At 37.1% G+C, this 19,543-nt stretch overlaps 3 protein-coding genes and 1 long non-coding RNA gene across 4 annotated transcripts in view; 3 read left to right on the top strand and 1 right to left on the bottom strand.

The window, feature by feature from the left end:
• Positions 1-191: 191 nt before the first annotated feature.
• Positions 192-1,781, top strand: LOC110153325 (uncharacterized). The gene is made up of 3 exons (XR_002318577.2): positions 192-914; positions 1,002-1,109; positions 1,183-1,781. It is a non-coding gene; the product is annotated as an uncharacterized LOC110153325 (long non-coding RNA).
• Positions 1,782-3,341: 1,560 nt separating this feature from the next.
• Positions 3,342-6,540, top strand: LOC110153177 (uncharacterized). The gene is made up of 5 exons (XM_055166781.1): positions 3,342-3,411; positions 3,941-4,240; positions 5,082-5,381; positions 5,452-5,559; positions 6,221-6,540. The coding sequence occupies exons 1-5, from the start codon at positions 3,342-3,344 to the stop codon at positions 6,346-6,348; spliced, it is 906 nt and encodes a 301-aa protein (XP_055022756.1). The 3' UTR covers positions 6,349-6,540.
• A 1,707-nt stretch (positions 6,541-8,247) lies between these two features.
• LOC110153252 (OX-2 membrane glycoprotein-like) overlaps positions 8,248-19,543 on the bottom strand; it is a 15,105-nt gene continuing 3,809 nt past the window's right edge. Inside the window, exons 4-8 of the mRNA XM_020917132.2 lie at positions 18,731-19,054; positions 17,539-17,862; positions 16,896-17,180; positions 15,411-15,503; positions 8,248-8,732 (exon numbers count right to left, since the gene is read on the bottom strand). Of these exons, the coding sequence (XP_020772791.1) occupies positions 8,728-8,732; positions 15,411-15,503; positions 16,896-17,180; positions 17,539-17,862; positions 18,731-19,054 (1,031 nt within the window). The 3' untranslated portion in view covers positions 8,248-8,727. The remainder of the gene's footprint in view (positions 8,733-15,410; positions 15,504-16,895; positions 17,181-17,538; positions 17,863-18,730; positions 19,055-19,543) is intronic.
• n6amt1 (N-6 adenine-specific DNA methyltransferase 1) overlaps positions 11,937-19,543 on the top strand; it is a 14,479-nt gene continuing 6,872 nt past the window's right edge. The window contains exon 1 of the mRNA XM_055164218.1: positions 11,937-11,996. Within this exon, the coding sequence (XP_055020193.1) occupies positions 11,986-11,996 (11 nt within the window). The 5' untranslated portion in view covers positions 11,937-11,985. The remainder of the gene's footprint in view (positions 11,997-19,543) is intronic.

Here is a 19,543-nt window from a genome sequence, read left to right as displayed (position 1 = left end):
AACAGGATGATCGTGTTACAACAGAGTGGGAGAGACTTAATAATTCTGATGGAATATCCTCCTTAATCTTCCAAAATGTCCTCAGCAAAGATTCTGGAGAGTATTACTGTGAGAGTAGATCACCTGTGTGGTATATCATTGTAGTTACTGTTGGTAAGAATAGGTACTACTTACTTCAACTATAACTCCAACTGAATAATCATACTTCCTAGAATCTGCTGGTACCTGTATTTCTAATGTGACTGTCTTTGCTGTTAACTTATGCAGTCTGTCTTAAGGGTGTATTTGATTAAAAACATTCTTGGTCTACAAAAACTCCAGGCATTTTTGTTGTTGTAAATCCTACAACAGTTACCTGACCAGCCAGAACCACACACTTTGACAAAACTTTACAAAGACGAGTGGATCTGGAGCTAGAATCAACAATTAAAGTGTCAAACTATTATGTCAGGTAAAAGAACGTTCTAAATGTTATGACAATTTCAAGACGAGATGGCTTTCGCATTTGAGAGATACATGATGCAAAAGAGCAGTTGTGGTTGGACTGTCTCAAGTTAGACCAGAGGTTTTTCATGCTCTATGGTCCGATTCAAACAGAAATAACTGGCTGGTCAGGCAACTACATCAGGGGTTTAGTCAGCTAGGACACTGAACCTATTGATGTGAACATGTTTCTGATTGTATTTTTTCTTTTACAGTTTGTGAAATTGATGTCCCTCATAGTTACAATGCTACAGCTGGCGATCGATTGGAGATTACATGCCCAATCTGTGAAAAAATTCCTTTAGCAGTCACCTGGTACAAAAATGACACACAGGGGTTTAGGTGAGTGAACTTGAGCGATCGTGTGAAAACCAACAACTATAGTGAGGACTCTGCAAATCATACCATAGAGATTCATGTTCATGTTACTGGTAAGGACTTTACTATTATAGCTGTAACATTGGTATTTACATGGCCTTCATATGAGATTCTCAAGGAGCATCTTTGTTTCACTGCAGATCCTCCAGCTCCTTACTATGGATGGTCTTTTCTGTATTGTTCAGTTGGGTTGATCTTATTCTTCATCATCATTGCCAGTGTTTATGTTGTACTAAAGAAATGCAAAGGTAACGCATTATTACAAAAAGACTACTACTACTACTACAACTAAATGCGTTTCATGTTGATCTTAATCTTCAGATCTTGCAGCGCTCAACACTTCAAATGTGAGAAGTACAAGTACAGACCCTCGTCACGACAGCCTCAATGAGCAAAATCATACCTACGAAAATTTCCAGCAATGTGTCTAAATGTCAGTTCATATTATTAACCATTCAAAGTGTATTATTTGTACAGTCATATGTCATTATTTTCTAAAATAAATGACCCATGTATATAGTTTAAATGGGGCTGGGGTTCTGATGGTTCTAGACGAAGGCAGAATATATCGCAGAGGAAGCTGAACTTAACCACAGACAGTTACCTTCACTTTAAATGGAAAGAGAGAATGTGTCACCAGTCTGAATGTGCTACCCTCAAGAAAAGTGTTTTCTTTCTCTTTTTAAAAAGTGTTTGTTTCTTTTTTGCTGTCGTTCATAAAATGTGGGGCTGTAGTCGACAAAATAAATTCTTGGTTGACTGGAGACATGTCCTGCAGATCGATCAGTTGAGTAAAAAAGGCAAAAGCTCTAAAACTATCTCTGTGTGTCCAAGCTGCATTCACTAACTATACAACATGACTACAAGTGCACAAGAGTTCATGCAAAAACAACTATTTATGCAAAGTACTAGGAAACTGTATTTATGTAAAGACAAATTCAACTTTTACATAAAGATACCAATAAATACCAAATCTTAAACTAACTCACTAGCTTCTCCTTTCTGCTGTTGTCCCATATAAATCCCATATAAATAATCTAATAACATGATGAGTCGACTAATATTAATTTTGACTCCATCGTGATTAATCAACTAAACGACTATAAGCTTACAGCCATAATATATCAAGAACCCAAATTGTTGCTCTTGTTGGAGATGTATGTAATAGTAGTACAAAATATTACTCGAGAAACTTGGTTAATGCAAATAGACAGTCAGCATCTTCATATCACCACTCCCTCCATAATACAGGAAATGTTACTTTTCACTTCTCAGTTTTCAGACAGCCCAACTACAAACTTAAATCTGAGCAAGTGGAAAATATTAGATTGTACAAGATAAGAGAATGTTTGCACATATTTGTATCAGAATGGGGGGATATAATCTGTTCGCGCTTGTGGGAGTGGTGTTGGTGTGGTGCTGGTGGTTTTGAATGTGCTAAACGCTCAACACTTGCACAGTGCACACTCTAATCTGAAAGGTGTCCGTGAAATTGGCCTGTAGAAAATGCTGCCATCTAGTGACCCAGATACAAATTATTTTCACATTTTGGGACGCGAACTGTGTTGCCTTTTAGTATTTTCTTAGCAATAGCCTTATTTAAAAAACTGTCCAATCAGGAAAAAGGGGCGGGGAGTAACCCGAGTGGGGACCAATCATAGAAAAGGAATCGTGGAGATACATTTGCATGAGAAGAGGAAGTGGGTGGCTCAGGATTGTCAGGCGTCAGTGACCCATGAACCTGCGAACAGTGTGGTGCAGGTCTATGTACGAAAATAGCTCTCCTACGCTGACACAGTCCCACCCATTTTCACGCACAAGCAGAAGTTCCAACGAGCATTGATATGGCTTTGGATATGAAGATTTGACCCTAAAATTCAGGACTATCATTAGGTTTATTCTAAAATTAATACGTAATACGTTTTAAATGGAAAATAGTTATAGGAAAAAAGCGTATCTGGCAACTCTGACATGGCTCCTTGGATAGGTTTAGTCGTGTTATTTGCGTTTAATTACTTTTGTCAAAAATACAACCAAAGGTACAGTTTTATTCTCACTAATTCATTGATTTATGATAACTCTATACAGAATGTCCAACAATATATCATTAAAGATATGCAACAACATGGAGACAAACAGGTGACGCCATCAGAACAAGTTGCAGATCATATCATGCATGTTTTCCAAAGTATTGTTTAGCATTAAAAACACCTGTTATTGAACAAATGCTATATATAAGTTTCAGGCTATAATGTACATTCAAGGCAAAGCAACAACATCTCCATGGAGACAAGCAGGTGGTGGACTATTTACCAGAAAAGTTACATAGTGCCCCCTTTATGTAATCAGAGCACATGGTTGCATGTAGTATGCCAGGTGTTAATGTCAGACCACAGTTTCTTTCACAGGAAGTAGCCCTGTCCTGGTCACCTGAAGAGTTTTTGTAATGAGTTTCACAGATGCACATTTCAGTTGGAATCATGTCTCTGTATGTGAACATCTTCACACTGTCCATGTTAGGAGCCCTCACCCTGCCTCTGTGTGCTCAATGTAAGTTTTGGTTTTTTTTATACTACTACTGTTAGTACTACTACTTACTAACAACAACCTACTAACTACTACTGCCAACTACTACTAATTAACTAGCCCACCACCTACTACCACTAATTAGTACTACAAATTACTACTAACAACTACTAACTACTACTACCTACTACTAACTACCTATTAAAAACTACCTACTACCACCAAATAACTACTACTACTATTATTACTACTACTTCTACGTATGTTAAGGATCTAAATAATCAATAGTATCTTGTAAAAATACATATTCTGTCTTTGTAGAAATAATAATGAAAACAGAAATATCCATCATTGTTGACTGATGATTTAAAATAATACTGTGCCAACTTCAAGTATAAGGTTTAATGTATAATCTTTTAATTTGACTGTTTATTTGCACTGTGTAAATGTAATTTGTTTTATGGTCAACAGTTCCCTCTTGAAAATGAGACAAGTATCAAGAGGCTAACGGATTAATAATAATAATAATTAGTACTATTTCCTGCAAATTCAGGTTGTGAGTTTCCTGTGAAGTTAAGCGGTCACACAGTGCTGACGTCTGTTGGAAAAGGACTGAAAATGGCCTGCCCTCTCCAGTTCTGTGATGGTGCCTCTCCAAAGGGGACCTGGTTTAAACTGGAGACAGAAGGTTTGACACCCGTGAACCTGAGTGAGCGCGTTACAACAGAGTGGACAGTGATACATGATAATGAAGGAATATTATTTTTGAACTTCCATAATGTGCTAAGCAGTGACTCAGGACTTTATCAGTGTCAGAGTGGATCAGATAGGAGCTATATCATCAAACTTTCTGGTAAGAGCTTTTGTACGTAAGCATGTCAATGAAATGTAAAAATGCACTATGTAACTTTTGTGGTGGAGGGTCTGCTACCTGCTTGTCTTCATAGAAATGTTATTGCATTGGCTGGAATGTCACCCAGCATTAAACATATCTATTTCGCTTTTTTTCCTAAGTGTATTATTGTTTGAACAAGACAAAAACAATAAAACATGTATTCTTACTGTGAGTGGGCATGCGTTTCCACAGATATGGCCTGTAACTTGGCCTATTAGCATCACCTGCCTGTCTTCATGGAAATACGTACGTTTAACAGCCCTAGATAGTGCTGAAATGACTCCTGTGAGCTTCGGGTTACAATGCTGTTACCGCATCAAAAACATACCTAGAATTGTGTTTTGTTTCATTCACACATGTCAACATCTCTAAACCTCAAAATGCTCTGTTCCACCTTGTGCTGTCATGAAGCAATAGTTTTCAGGTTAACAGTTACCTTTAGTACAGTAGAGATGGGCAATTCCAGGGCTGAAATCATCCAAATGATTCTAGTGAAGGTGTACGGAGTTTAAAAACATAGGGGAGCACTTCCTGTATTACCACATAACTTCACAAAATCAAAGAATGTTTTCTGTTTGAGAGAATAACTCATCTTAAATACGCATTTGTGTGTTCAAAACATGTGTGAATGAAACAAAACAGACTCCTCAGGTATACTCATTATAATTTTGATTAGATAGTGTAATATGGGCCCTTTAATGCCACACGATAGGGAATAAACAACATATTAACATCTCTATGGTGACAAACAGGTAGCAAACCCTCTACTATTTAAAATGTGTATAATAATGTTTTACAGTCTGTGAGGCTGATGTCCACCACTACACAGTTTGTCACACTACAGCTGGAGGGGCTCTAAATATTACCTGCCCAGTAACAGTATGTGACAAAGCACTGCCAACTGTTTCCTGGTTTAAATGTGAGTCAGACAGCCTTTTACCTATGAACGTGAGTGATCGTGTGACTACAGAGTGGACAAGAACCAACAGCTCCCATGCTACGTCATTTTTAATCTTCCACGAAGTCCTCAGCAGTGACTCAGGGCGATACCTGTGTAGAGGAGGCTCTGCAAATCATACCACAAAGATTCATGTTATTGGTAAGGATCAGGTAAGGATTTACAAGGTCTTCATTTGGATTTTTAAGGGAGTATCTTTGTTTCCCTGCAGATCCTCCAGCCCCTTACTATGGCTGGTCCTTTCTGTACCGTTCAGTTGGGTTGATCTTATTCTTCATCATCATTGCCAGTGTTTATGTTGTACTAAAGAAACGCAAAGGTAATGCATTGTTACAAAAATACTTCTAATACTGCTACAAATACTAGTACTAATATGACTACTAGTACTAGTACAATTACAACTACTAGTACTAATACGACTACTAGTACTAGTACAACTACAACTGTTAGTACTAATATAACTACTGGTACCTATACAACTACTAGTGCTACTACAACTATTAGTACTACTACAAGTACTAGTGCTACTACAACTACTAGTACTACTACAGCGACCACAACTACTACCACAAATACTACGACAACAACTACTACAACAACTATAACAACTACTAGTACTACAACTACTACTGCTACAACTACTAGTACTATTACAACTACAACAACTACTACTAGTGCTACTACAACTACCACAACTACTACTACAAATACTACTATAACAACTACTACAACTATAACAACTATAAGTACTGCAACTACTACTGCTACAACTACAAGTACTACTACAACAATAACAACTGCTAATGCTACTACAAGTACTAGTACTACTACAACTACCACAGCTACTACCACAAATACTACTACAACTATAACATCTACAAGTACTACAACTACTACAGATACCACTACAACTATTACAACAAATACTATAGCTACTACTAATACTGATGCTAATAAAATAATTTCATGTTGATCTTCAGATGTTGCAGAGCTCAAAGATGTGAAGGCCTCAACTGTGAGAAGTACAAGTACAGACCCTTATTACGACCCTTATACACGCCTCAGTGAGCAGAATCATATCTATGAAAATGTCCTGCAATGTGTCTAAATATCAGTCCATATTATTAACCATTCAAAGTGAATGACCCATGTATATAGTTTAAATGGGGTAACGGTTTTGAGGGTTCTAGATGCAGGCAGGATATATTGAAGAGGAAGCTGAACTTAACCACAGACACTTACCTTCACCTTACTGGAAAGATTGAGTGTGCCAACAATCAAAGTGTTAAAGTGAATTTGAACACCCTCAAAGTTTTTTTGTTTGTTTTTGATTTGAGAACATGAATTGCTGATCTGGTTCTGTGTGAAATGAATAAATGTAAGATGAACAATTTCCTTTTGGGGTTAAATTAAAGTTACACAAATAGTTTTTTTTTCTTCTTTTTCAACAGTAAAAATAGCTTTCGTCCTTTACATCATGCTCCAAACAAAGAATAGAGCATACGACCACTTCTGAAAGGGGTTTAGAAAGACACAAAATCGAAAGCTGAATGAGTGGAACATATTAGACTGAATAATATAACAGAACCTGATTTGTCTCAGAATGGGGAAATTTCTGTATTTCAGAAAAACACAGTAATCAGAGGGTCTAATTTCCCCATGTGGATAAATAATTAAAGTTATGCAAATAGTATTTTCCCCTTCTCTTTTAGCAGTGCAAATGACTTTTACGTCATGATCAAAACAAAGAATAGACAAAAAAACATAGTAATCAGAGGGTCTGTCTGAACCTGTGGGAGGTGTCACCCTGGTGGTTTTAAAAGTGTTAAGATCTTTTCCACCTGCAGTCTCCTTAACCTGATCTAAATCTGCGTATTAGTCACATATTTTCAAGTATCAAAATTACTAATAATAATTAGTAAGGAAGTGAATAAATAAATAAATAAATAAATAAATAAATAAATAGAAAAACTGGATGGAATTGAATACCAAATGCTAAATAAATACTACAAAATACTAAATACTACAATATGTTGCCATCTAGTGGCAGACCTGCAAAATTTGTTTTTGAAAGGTTTTCATGTTTTTCCAATTCTGACTTGGTTTGGTGGGACAATAACTGGTAAAATATTTAGCTTAGTTTTACATCAGTTATGTAGTAATTTGTGGAGTTCTAAAATTGAATCTCTCTTCTCAAATACAGGATCAGTTTACATGCAGTTTAACAAAATAAAGGCGTTGTCATTTATTTTTATAAGTCTAATCATAACTATTGTGAAATTTAGGATCTTGTTAACATTATGGTTGCTATAGGTAACAGCGATGGAACTACCTCATGTCTCCTGTCCATGACCAACCAGGAAGAAAAATTTTAAACTTTACCAGAATAAAAAAAAACAACAACAAACTAGGCCAATTGTTAAGTAAAATCTTATACATAATGATGTTGACAGTGAAAAACTTCTCATATGTTCTTTAAAGGGCCTATATTACACTTTTATACTGTTATAATTTTGTATCCTCATCACAAAACTAAATCCTGCATACATAGGAATTCTTCTCTCTAACTGACAACACTCTGTTCCACCTTGTGATGTCATGTGGTAATGCAGGAAGTGCTCCACTGCTCCATACACCTTCACTTGAATCATGTGGAGGTTTTCAGCCCTGGAATTACTAATCTCAATTCTGAACAAAAGGTAAAAGGGAGCGGTTAACTTGAAAACTACCATTTCATGACATCATAAGGTGGAACAGAGCATTTTGAGCCGAGATGTAGACAGACTGATAATAATGGGTTGCTCAAACGTGTCAAAGAAACAAAACACAACTCCATGTATGTTTTTGATGAGGTAAGAACATTGTAACATGACCAAAAGGTCACAAGAGTCAATTTTGTGTAATATAGGACCTTTAAGTTACACAACAGAGCTTATGTCTACTGGTTTAGGCTTGAGGTGTGACAAACTCCAACCAATCTGTGGTGTAATATTGAAGAAACAAGACCTTAAGTTTAATTTTTATTTTATTAACAGAAAATAAAATACTATGATTAGGGCTTACACTTTATATAAATAATACTAACAAAAGATTGATTTGCAGATGAAAAGGAAAAAGATTCTATTGTAGTGTTGTTAGTGACTTCATTATAATACCAAATGGTTAACACAACGGCCTACACCCGTATGTTCCATAGCACAAAAGCTTTGACCACAAATGAAGTAACAAGTCAACCACTGCTTTTATTGTGCATGTTGTGAAGCTAGAATAACTTCTCTAAGCTTACTCATAGCGGCATTATGAACTTATCTGGTTTAAATGAGCTTTCTGCGTCTTTAAAAATAATATTATAAAGTTAGTCTTGCAGGTTGAGGTTGCGTAGGTGTGCGAGTCTTCTCTTTGATGCCTTCTCGGTTCTTTTTGTTCAGTCAGGGTGCAGCAGTTTTCAGACAAAGGTGAAAAGGTCAAATCAGCATCTGGCCCCAAATTAGTCTGTAAAGGGAAAAAACACAAGTATTTTTTTTTAGCAAGTTAGTATTTCAGACTAGAAAATATATTGTTTTTAGCAGAGAAATGTGGGTAGATTAAGTTTATGTAGATTCAAGTTGTAGTATGTTTCGTTCAGAAGAAAGAAAACAGTTGGACAAATTAGATGCCAGCTTTTGTGTTTGACATTAACATTCTTAGCGTTAGCCAAATGAAGGAATAGTTAACTGGGTATGAATTTTAAAAAGTAAAATAAAATAAAATAGATAAAAAGAATAGTAGTTGGTTCAAGTGGAAGTAAATGTAGGTCTATTAGTAAAAACAACATGATAGCAGTTAGGACAATAACATAAATAGTTGGTTTGTAAGTAGTAGTAGTAGTAGTAGTAGTAGTAGTAGTAGTAGTAAAATTTAAGTAGTTGTTGAAGTAGCAAGAAATGCCAATTATTAGTTTCCAAGTAGAAAGACATGTTAAAAGTTATACTGTGAAACATGTCACAAGGTCCAATATTACACAAAACTGACTCTTATGAGCTTTTAGCCGTGTTATAATGATGTTATTTGATCAAAAACATACCTGGAGTTGTGTTTTGTTTCATTCATTATAAGTCTGTCTACATCTCCAAAGCTAAAAATGCTCTGTTCCACCTTGTGATGTCATAAAACCGTAATTTTCAAGTTAGATACCTTTTACTTTTAGTTCAGTCAAGATTGGCGATTCCAGGGCTGAAATTATCAAAATGATTCTAGTGAAGGTGTATGAGTTTAAAAGAGAAAATGAGAAAAGAACTAACCTAAATATACAAGATTTGTGTGTTACATATCAAACAAACCAAAACTCTAGGTATGTTTTTGATGAGTAAACAACATTATAACATAGATCAGAAAATAGCGCAATACGGGCCCTTTAAGCTCTAAATTTAACCTTCTGTCTACAAGCATGTAGAAAGTATTTTTGCTCTGCTGGGATTCAAAACAGCAGTGTACCAAAATATAGTAATCACTTTGAATCTCTGTGGCACAAAACACCACATGCTTCTTAAAATAATGACACTGTGCATTTCAAAACAATAATTAAGTGAGAGCCACACCTCCAAGAACATGTGGCAGGCATTTTATCCCAAAGCAGTAATGTCTGTATGTAGCCTGAGTGTTTAAACATATGGGCTATACTGGCAAATGGTAAATCACTCAACACTCCTTCGAAAATGTAGTGAAAATAGCAGCCAGGTGGAATTTGTTTAACATTTAGACTCCATGATGGATAGGGACGTTTATTTGTATTTTAAGCCATTTTGGAAATACTTCAATACTTACATCTTAATTAGCCTTTATTTTTGTTACACTTTTATGGGGTATTATCTGCTACCACAGGGCATATTTAGATCACCATGTTACCTTTATTGTTTTGAAAATGCTATATTCACATAAAATTATGAATTGCCATGTTTTATAAATTTCAGTTTCAGAGCATCACCTCCCATTGCTCTCTATGCAATTCACCCCCCCCTCAGAGCGCTATCATAGCACAATCAGCGTGCTAAATCGCTAATGAAACTCCTGCACATAGTATCAGGTTTGTCAAGTTGTTGTGTACAGTTAAGTATCATGTTTTTGTATATTTATGGAGAATTGTCGTGTGGGATGGGTGATGTAGGCTTGAGGGTGGAGCATTGGACAGAATCTTACGGTTAACCGTAAGAAGACTTTGAATAGGACCTGGGAGAGATTTTCAAGGAGTTAGGATTAGGGCATTATTTACATAGTTACTAAGCTTGAATCATTCTCAGAGGTGGGTAGTACTTCAGTAACTTCTTAAAGAAATTGGTAAATTTTCTAGGAGCATGCTTTTACTGCTTGAACAATATCATTACTGCAATACTTTTGCATGAGTAAAATTAAAAGTAATCTGTAAATCAGATGTTACACCCAGACAGTTACAATTTAAATTACTCGCATAGTAGTACTGCCGTTACCCGTGTAACGTCTTGGACTACACCTTTTTGCTTATACTTGAGTAATATTATTTCAAGTGCCTTTACTCCTGCTTGAATACAAATGTTGGCTACTCAACCCACCTTTGATCATTCTTAATAAGCTATTCAAACTTATTATGCTTTATTATTAAGTTCATTTCTCACTGACCTCACTGTTACCTCTAAGTGTTTGTCAAAAAGGATATGACCACTCCCTCTGTTCCAAATTCCTGTCCCGTTTTAGATTAAAGAAGCGCTGAAAACACTTAGATTGGTTTATCTGTTGCATTTGCAGTCATGCCATCCTTCTGCATTAAATCAAAGCACTGTGAAACTCAGAGCCTGAAGTGGTAGTGATTAAGAATAGCATGTTACTAGAAGGATACATGCCCTAGTGCCCAAGTGAGAAAACACTTAGGGGTTTGGGTTTGGTTTGGCTGGTGGTTAAGTTCAGACATTACACAGCCTAGATTGGGCATGAAAGGGTTTGAGTTACGGTCAGCCAAACACAATAAGAACACTTGTTTGGCAACATGTGACATATGAGGAGGGACTAGATTCAAAGTTTAAAGTGGGTGTATACTAGTCTACAGTATGTGGTCTTACACTTATTCTGACACACCTCAAAATCATTCTAAAGCGAATCTGGATAGGGTCATTTCCGTCCTGTGAATATGACTTTTTTTTTTTGTATAGACATCTGTGCAAATGAGTATGTAGTTTTGTTGTTTCAGAATCAATTAATATTTGATTGTTGATACTTTTGACAACCCTACATATAACCAGGCTAAAAATAATGTCAACATTCAATAACAAATGACAAAGATAATTCTGGGTTAAGCCTTCCAAGCCTCCCAAAAAACTAAATCTTGCCAAAGCACATGTAATGCTGTTGCTTTTGCATCTTTGGACAATACACTCCACCCACGGTTTATTCCAGTGAAAACTAAAGGGAGGTTGTACTTGAAATGGCATCAGGTTTTAAAAATTATGAAATAACTTGGGCATCGGTTCCACTCCATTTGCGAAGAGAAAAATAAACTAAACTAAAATGGATTAAAAAAATTAATGAATGAATAAATTTAATACAAAATAATACCCTCAAATTGTCAATAATTACTTGTGAAGAAATATTTATGATTTCGACACTACTTGAGTTTTGCTTGGCTTGACGTCTCCAAAAAAAGTCTCTGCCTGAAGGAAGTAACAACAGCTGATATACGACACGTCACCACCAACACCGGTGACAGTTCTGAAGATGGCTTGCAGCTAGCAGCCGAAACATGTCAACAAGGTAAACACACTTTACTGCATTGTCTTTAAAAAGAACCCAAGAAGTTAAAGTCTCTGCCTGGCTAATATAAATGCACAAGTAAGGTATTGTCTTCCGACTCCCCTGAGACCTTGGCCACATCTCATTTCTCTTTCCTTGCTTCTTTCCTCGCTTCTTGATTCCTCTCCTCAGTTCTGCAGAAAATGGTTGAGGAACTTCCACCCACAGAGGAGACACAGCAAGGAGAAAGGATATACACTCCTCACTGAGATCAACAAAGTTTGATAATTTTATCTGATGCCTGCTTCCTGAAGCCTCCCTCATGTTTACTCCTTTCTTCCATGGTTTTCTTTGTGACACCACTTAATACACACTTGATTGTCTGCTGAAGAAAGGAGAATCGAGGAGACGAATCAGGGAGAAGGAAGCGTGGAAAAAGAATTGAGACGTGGCCCTCGACTCCATCTGCTTTCTGTCACATTAACTTCCTGTTTTCCTCGATTGACCCTAGCTAGTACAAACCCATAGCCTGAACTACAACCCAAACAGGACACAAAGAAATGTCTGTTTGCCTGTCTACAATTCTATTCAGTATCCACAGTTTTATTTTTTGCTTCAGTGCCTCTAACAGGGTTTCTTGGTTTTACTTATTACTATGTTTGGTGGGACTGAACCTGCGGTAAGTATTCGTCATCATCACCTTTATGAAGAAAGTTTGAAAAAAGGTTGACAACTCCAGCAGGGGAAGCCAAGTTCTAAATATAAATCCACATATGTCATTCCAAAATGCAAGGACAAGTTGAATGAATGAGCCAAGTTTTATGACAATTTAAATATTAATTAAACTAAATAAAGATGTCATAATTTATTTTTAGTAATCAAACTTTAACTAACTGTGTAAATTAGACAAACTTTGGCCCTTGTTTACAGTATGGTTGCTATATTACAATTACGAATGACCTTTTCTTCACGTCTGCTGCCTGTGTCCAACCAGGAAGACAAAGCTAAACTAAACTTCACCAAAATGGTCCAACTACGGGAAACTAGGCCAGATTTTTAACAAAATCTTAATAACTATATTTTAGAGAAATGTGTAGTTACAAGTATTAGCAATTCAATTTTAGAGCTGTGTAAATCACATTGACATTTAGACTGTTTTTGTCTCACCACAAGGACTGTTGATGTCTGTCCTCTTTGCTACCACTGAAAAACATGGGCTTCCTTATCTCATAAAACACAAAGAGTAGGCGGGGTTGAGAGGAAGTGGGAAATATAAATCATAATATGGTCACAGAAAGTATGTTTTAGTTAACTTGAGTTTGCTTAACAGAAAAACAGTGAAAGTCACCAGTGGAATTGCTCCTATTGTTTGACTCATTTTATTGAGGCACTGATTAAGTTTTATCTCACAATTGAGTCAGATTTTGTTAACAGAAAAATGTCAAGGTTGGCATTTTACTGGCACAAAGAGGCGATAACGGAAACGAAAACTTTAGCGAATTGTTGATTAGAAACGCCTATCCGATTCCTGCCAAGTCCAAGTGGAATATCAAACGTTGAGAGCTTTGAGCTTTTCCACTTGTTCTGAAAAACCTGGAAAATTTTAGTTTGCTATCACCACCTAGCTATCTTTTTACTCACACTTCCAGGATGTCCGTATGTTTAGCTTCTTCTATTTTAGGCTACCGTTGGTACCTGTCTGTCACATTCACAAGAGATACTTAAAAGGGCCCATATTACTGTATTTTCAGATCTATGTTATACTGCTGTTTCCTCATGAAAACATATTTGAAGTTTTGTTTTGTTTCATTCACACATGTTTAATACACAAACTGCATATTAAGAGTGAGTTCTTCTCTCAAACAGAAACCACCTTGTGATGTCATGTGGTAATACAGGAAGTGCTCCATTGTATTTTAAACTCCACACACCTTCACTAAAATCATTTGGATGATTTCAGCCCTGGAATTGCCCATCTCTATTGAGAAAAAGGTAAAAGGAGCTGTTAACTTGAGAACTACCACAACATGACATTACAAGTTGGAACAGAGCATTTTGAGCTTTGGAGATGAGGACAGACTAATAAACCAGGATCACTCAAACACGTGTGAAGGAAACATAACACAACTCCGGGTTGTTTTTGATGAGATAACAGCATTATAACATGGCTTAAAGCTCACAAGAATCAATTTTGTTTAATACAAAACACCCCACCAAGCCACAAGATGAACAAATTTATCTGAGCGTGATCGTAATGGTTACTTAATTATGTATCTATGCTGCTATTAAAATCTTGTATGAGGTGAGCGGCTGTAACTTGCAGAGTCAAAAATAAAAATAGAGTTTGTGGTATCCCAGTGACCTTACTGTTATGAAATGCTGCTTTCCACTTCCCAACATCTCTATAGTAAGCTCTTGAGAACTATTGTGTCTAAGAATAATGCAGCTGTGTGTGAATTCAAACAATACGATATGCAAAAGCCATTTGAAAGCCTTATTAGCCTGCTGTTTTTCACGGAGATGCCATTGTTTTGTCTAGAATCTCGTATCCGTCTTGCATTTACTACCACTAATAACATGGGTTTTCATTGACCTAAAAACTGGGCAAGCCTCTCTACTAGGGATGTAACAATAAATATCATGATATTGTATTGTGAAAAGTCTCACAATAATATCGTGGGCCATCACAATATATCTAATCACAAGTTTCTTTGCTTAAATGCATTGTTTTATAATAGTAACAGCTTATAAACATAGGGAACTACATATCCCATGATTCATTTCAGTGCAAACAATATGAAGAAATATGTTTTTTGCTTGAATTCTTGGGATTATGATGGAAAAAATTCACACCAAAATCTTGTCAAGGTATTTTAAAAGCAAAAGTGTCCTTTCTACAATTGTATTAGCCTCTCCAAAATACCCCAATAAGTATCGTACCGTGAGATGCATATAGTGATAATATCGTACCAAGAGATTTGGACAATGGGCGAATTTGGAGTCGGTTCCAAATTAGGAAATAGGAATGTATTTACAAAAAAAAAAAGCACCAGGGTCATGTACAACAGGTTAATCTGAATATTTTAAGACCAAAATGTTGAGACTCACTGCAACAGTTAAAGGGAGAGGGGTGACAATTTTTCAGTGTAAAGTCAATTGGAGCCAGAAGCACCACCATGAACACTTTCTATGATTATATACATTCTATGGATAGAACTAGCATCCCAAAGCAGTATGAAGACTTTTAATTACCAGTAAACAATATTTTCTTGATAATAATGTAGAAAACAGCGCTGCAAAAAGAATTAGTCTAAAGTACTGCTGGACATCCGTACTTTGAAAAGCTGCAAGAATCTATATATTGTGTGGAAAAACGTTATGAAAAGCCAATCTACTGACCATCTTTTAAAAATATGAAATAAGGATTAGACTTACCATCGTTGCAGAAAAAGCATTTGCAGAGGCAGACGCATAAACAGATCAGTAACACAACTACCACTCCGCACACGGCGAGGAGCACGATCAGAGCTGGACCCATTGAACCAAAACAAACAACCATTGTTACTTTCTTACTGACCAAAAATCTTTATATATGTAGGCATTTGGAGTTGAATCCAAAACTAAATATGTAATTTCCTCTCTATTTGACATTTTTAAAGATACTGCTATGTCTGGAATGTTCCACTGCATATCATTAAATGTGTCTATCTCCATGGAGATAAGCAGATGTTGCCACCAGAAGGCCGAGTTACAGATCAAATCTGTGGAGTGAGAATGCAGAGTTTTCCGTGTTATAATGGAAAATTTTAAATATTTGTGAATGCAAACTAGGTACGTTTAATGTCATACTGTGGAAAATCCGTGTATCATTCGTTCATTCGTTTTTCAATATAAAACCAAAAATAAGAAAACGAAAAAACAACAGTTTTCTTCGTTATTTGTCTCCAAAACCAAAATGAAAAAACGGATAACGATTCGTTTTTTCAGTTTTCGATTTTGTGTTTAAATGAAGAATGGAAAAAACGGATTACGGCCGTTTCCCGTTTACGTGACTTCCGTGACTGCGATGCCGAACTTTTGCACCGCATACGGACTGAACCGGGACTGATCCAGGTCCGAGACCAGACCGAGACCAGAGCGGGACTCAGACCGGGACCAGACCGGACTCCGAGCTTTGACTCCGAGCCTCCACGGGGTCCGAGCCTCAGCTTCGAGCTCCGGCCCTGCCGTGGGCTCTGAGCCTCCGGTCTGGTCCCGGTCTGGTCCTGGTCTTGTCTCGATCTCGGTCTCAGGCCCGCTCTGGTCCCAGTCTCACCGCATACGGACTGAATCAGGACGGATCCAGGTCCGAGACCAGACAGAGCTGCTCTGGTCCTCCGCGCTCAAGAACCGTGGCTGATTCCGAGGTGGTGCAAAGCCTCCGACTGACGCTTTCACCCCAACGAAAACGAACCGAACTAAGACCGGGACCAGAGCGCTACTGAGACTCAGTCCCGGTCTCGGTCCCGCTCTGGTCCCGGTCTGGTCCCGGTCTCAGTCCCGCTCTGGTCTCGGTCTGGTCTCGGACCTGGATCAGTCCTGGTTCAGTCCGTACGCGGTGCAAAAGTTTGGCATCGCAGTCACGGAAGTCACGTAAACGGGAAACGGCCGTTATCCGTTTTTTCCTTTCTTCATTTAAACACAAAATCGAAAACTGAAAAAACGAATCGTTATCCGTTTTTCATTTTGGTTTTGGAGACAAATAACGAAGAAAACTGTTGTTTTTTCGTTTTCTTATTTTTGGTTTTATATTGAAAAACGAATGAACGAATGATACACGGATTGTGGAACATTCCAGATGAAGCAATACATCTACACAGAGACAAACAGGTAGTGGCAGTTACATTAAAATAGCAATAATTTTGGAAAAATAATACTTACAGTCCATACTGTTTGGTAGAGAAACCACAAGAGGTTTTTCTAGTCCGGGATGATGAATGATACACTTGACATCACTGAGCGCTTCTGATTTTAATAAGACTGTACTGGTCTCTGTAGTAGTTCCATCACTGTGGTTATAGGAGTAGTACATGGGGGCTCCTAGTGTCCGATTGAACCCCCCAAAGTCCCACTCAATCTGGGCTAAAGGTTTGGACTGAACACTGCAGTTGGCTTTTATGTCACCGGACGGGAGGGTCACGTAGTTCATCTCTTGCGTTGGTAAAACTGGAAACCAAGAAGACAGATTACTAGTATATTCTTAGATAAAATGTTAAAAACGTTAATTTTAACTTATCTATTGAAAATGACTACTATCATCAAAGGCCTTTAAAATTATGGGTGAGAGCAATTTTAACAACAAGGATTATGCAATGTTTAAAGGTCCCATATTACACAAAATTTACTCTTGAGAGCTTTAAGTCATGTTATAATTTTACCTCCTCAAAAACATGCCTGGAGTTCTGTTTTATTTCATTAACACATGTTTGAGTAACCCGTTATAATTAGTCTATCTACATCTCAAATTATTTTAAAATAGATCAAACTTATTACCAATATAACTATGCCTGGTGTTGATTCTTACCATAGATAGTGAGGCAGGTCATTGCGCTCTTCGTCCCATCTGGATACGTATGGAACTCACAAGTATAGCAAGCCTCATCCTCCAGCTTTACTTCCTGTATGGACAACTGTGAATCGCCCAGAGTTTTATCCAAACTAATTCTATTTAAAAACATTTCTGCAATGCTAAAATGCCCTTGTTTGGAGTAGGATGCTATTACAGTTCGTTTCTGGCCTCTTTTCTTCCACACAACTTGCAGAACTCTTGATGGTAACGTGTACGAGCAGGAGAGATTGGTTGGCTTGCCAGCTATTGCAGTCGTGTTGCTTTTGTGTTCCACAGTTCCTGGGGGATCAAATAAAAGCAATGTGTCAATGTGTCAATGAATATTAGGTCAGAAATGATTTTACATGGGGTGAATCATTGTTCAGTGCATCCCATAGTGACTACACCTAGGGCGATATAATTTCATAGAAGGACACGCCTTGGCAAGTTGTATGGGTGAGTACTTGTTTGTCCTGGAGTGAAAACTAGCGTTTGACCTTTAAATTTCAAATGTCAGATTTATATAACACTTTTCCCTCCATATGCAGTAGCATTTCCTTCTTGGTATGATCCACAGTCTGGCATTACAGTCATGCTATCAGGGCAAGTAAAGACTAGCAATAAAAGTAAATGTGATTGAAAAAATGCAAGACGGAAGATTAATGCCATATATGGAACATTTCTGGAAAAGTATACAGCAAAAAATCTCCATGTACCCATCTGTGTTCACAAAGTTAAGAAAAAACTTTTATTTAGGAGCAAATTTGGAGCCAAGTTCCACATTAGTAATACAAATTTATTTATGGACAAAATAAAACAGCAAAATAAAAACATCAGGATCATGTAGATTGGGTAAAAATTACATTTTACAACTAAAATGAGAGAGGGGAGACCGTTTTTCAATGTACAGTGAATTGGAGCTGGAAGCGCTCTCATGCCCCCACTTCCTATTTGGAATGGGGCTGCTGGAGGGTTAGCTATGTTCATTTATATATTTCTAAAGTTCATGTTGGCAACTGCTTATCCAATCAAAAAACTGAATGAGACCCTTACAATGCTTTGGGTTGGAGCAGGTCATGGCGAGCCAGTTTAAAATCTGATTATTGTTTTAAATCAGTGGAATTGCATGTAACACCATTTTCAAAAGCCAATCCAAACATTTCCTTACCAGTAACTGAAACACAGGTCTTTCCTTGTTGCCGACCACCTGGATACACATCGAATATGCAGACGTAGCAACCCTCGTCCTCTGGCTTTACCTCTTTTATAGCAATGGTACTGAACTCGGGATGGGACAGGATGAGGTGCACACTGGGGTCCTGGACGCTAACAGTGGGAGGAGAGACTGGCGTGTATGCTAGCAGGGTGTGCTTGTCTTTGTTGAGCCATCGGATTTGACGAACTTTGTTGTTAGGGGTGAGAGTGATGCTACAGCTGAGGTTAAGAGGCTGGCCCACTGTAATAGTAAGGGCGGACGGAGCAGTCACCACACCTGGAAACAAGAAATAAACATATTAAATTTCATTTTTGATTCACTATTGGTTAATTAAAATCAGTCATCTACAAATAATTCTTCAATAATAATTTAACTTGTAACAGACATTAACATTTTAAGGAGTATCCAAACTTTTTTTCACCATATCAAAATATATTCAAAGCAGATTTTACATAACTTTAACAGAGCTACTGCACCTTTAATAAGGCTTGGAACAGTAATTTTAGCTCTGTATCACAACGGTATGTGATGTCATTGAGTTTATAATGGTAGAACAAAATAAAATGCAACAGAAATCAGTTGACGTCATTTTTGTATTTGAATTGTTATACCCAAAAAGGCAAACAATGATTGTCTAGTCATCCTGCATGTTTTTAGGATTACCACAGTAAGTTCCAACACAAACGTTTATAGGTAAATGGCAAAAGAAATCACAGTAAATCATTTCTTTCTGCATGATTCCTAACATAGGTTCAGTATATTGAC

Source organism: Boleophthalmus pectinirostris, unplaced genomic scaffold (assembly GCF_026225935.1).
Source record: "Boleophthalmus pectinirostris isolate CB_2022bp ecotype Guang Dong unplaced genomic scaffold, ASM2622593v1 HiC_scaffold_11, whole genome shotgun sequence".
In the NCBI taxonomy this organism is placed as follows: Eukaryota; Metazoa; Chordata; class Actinopteri; order Gobiiformes; family Gobiidae; genus Boleophthalmus; species Boleophthalmus pectinirostris.
This window is presented reverse-complemented; position numbering and strand designations above follow the sequence as displayed.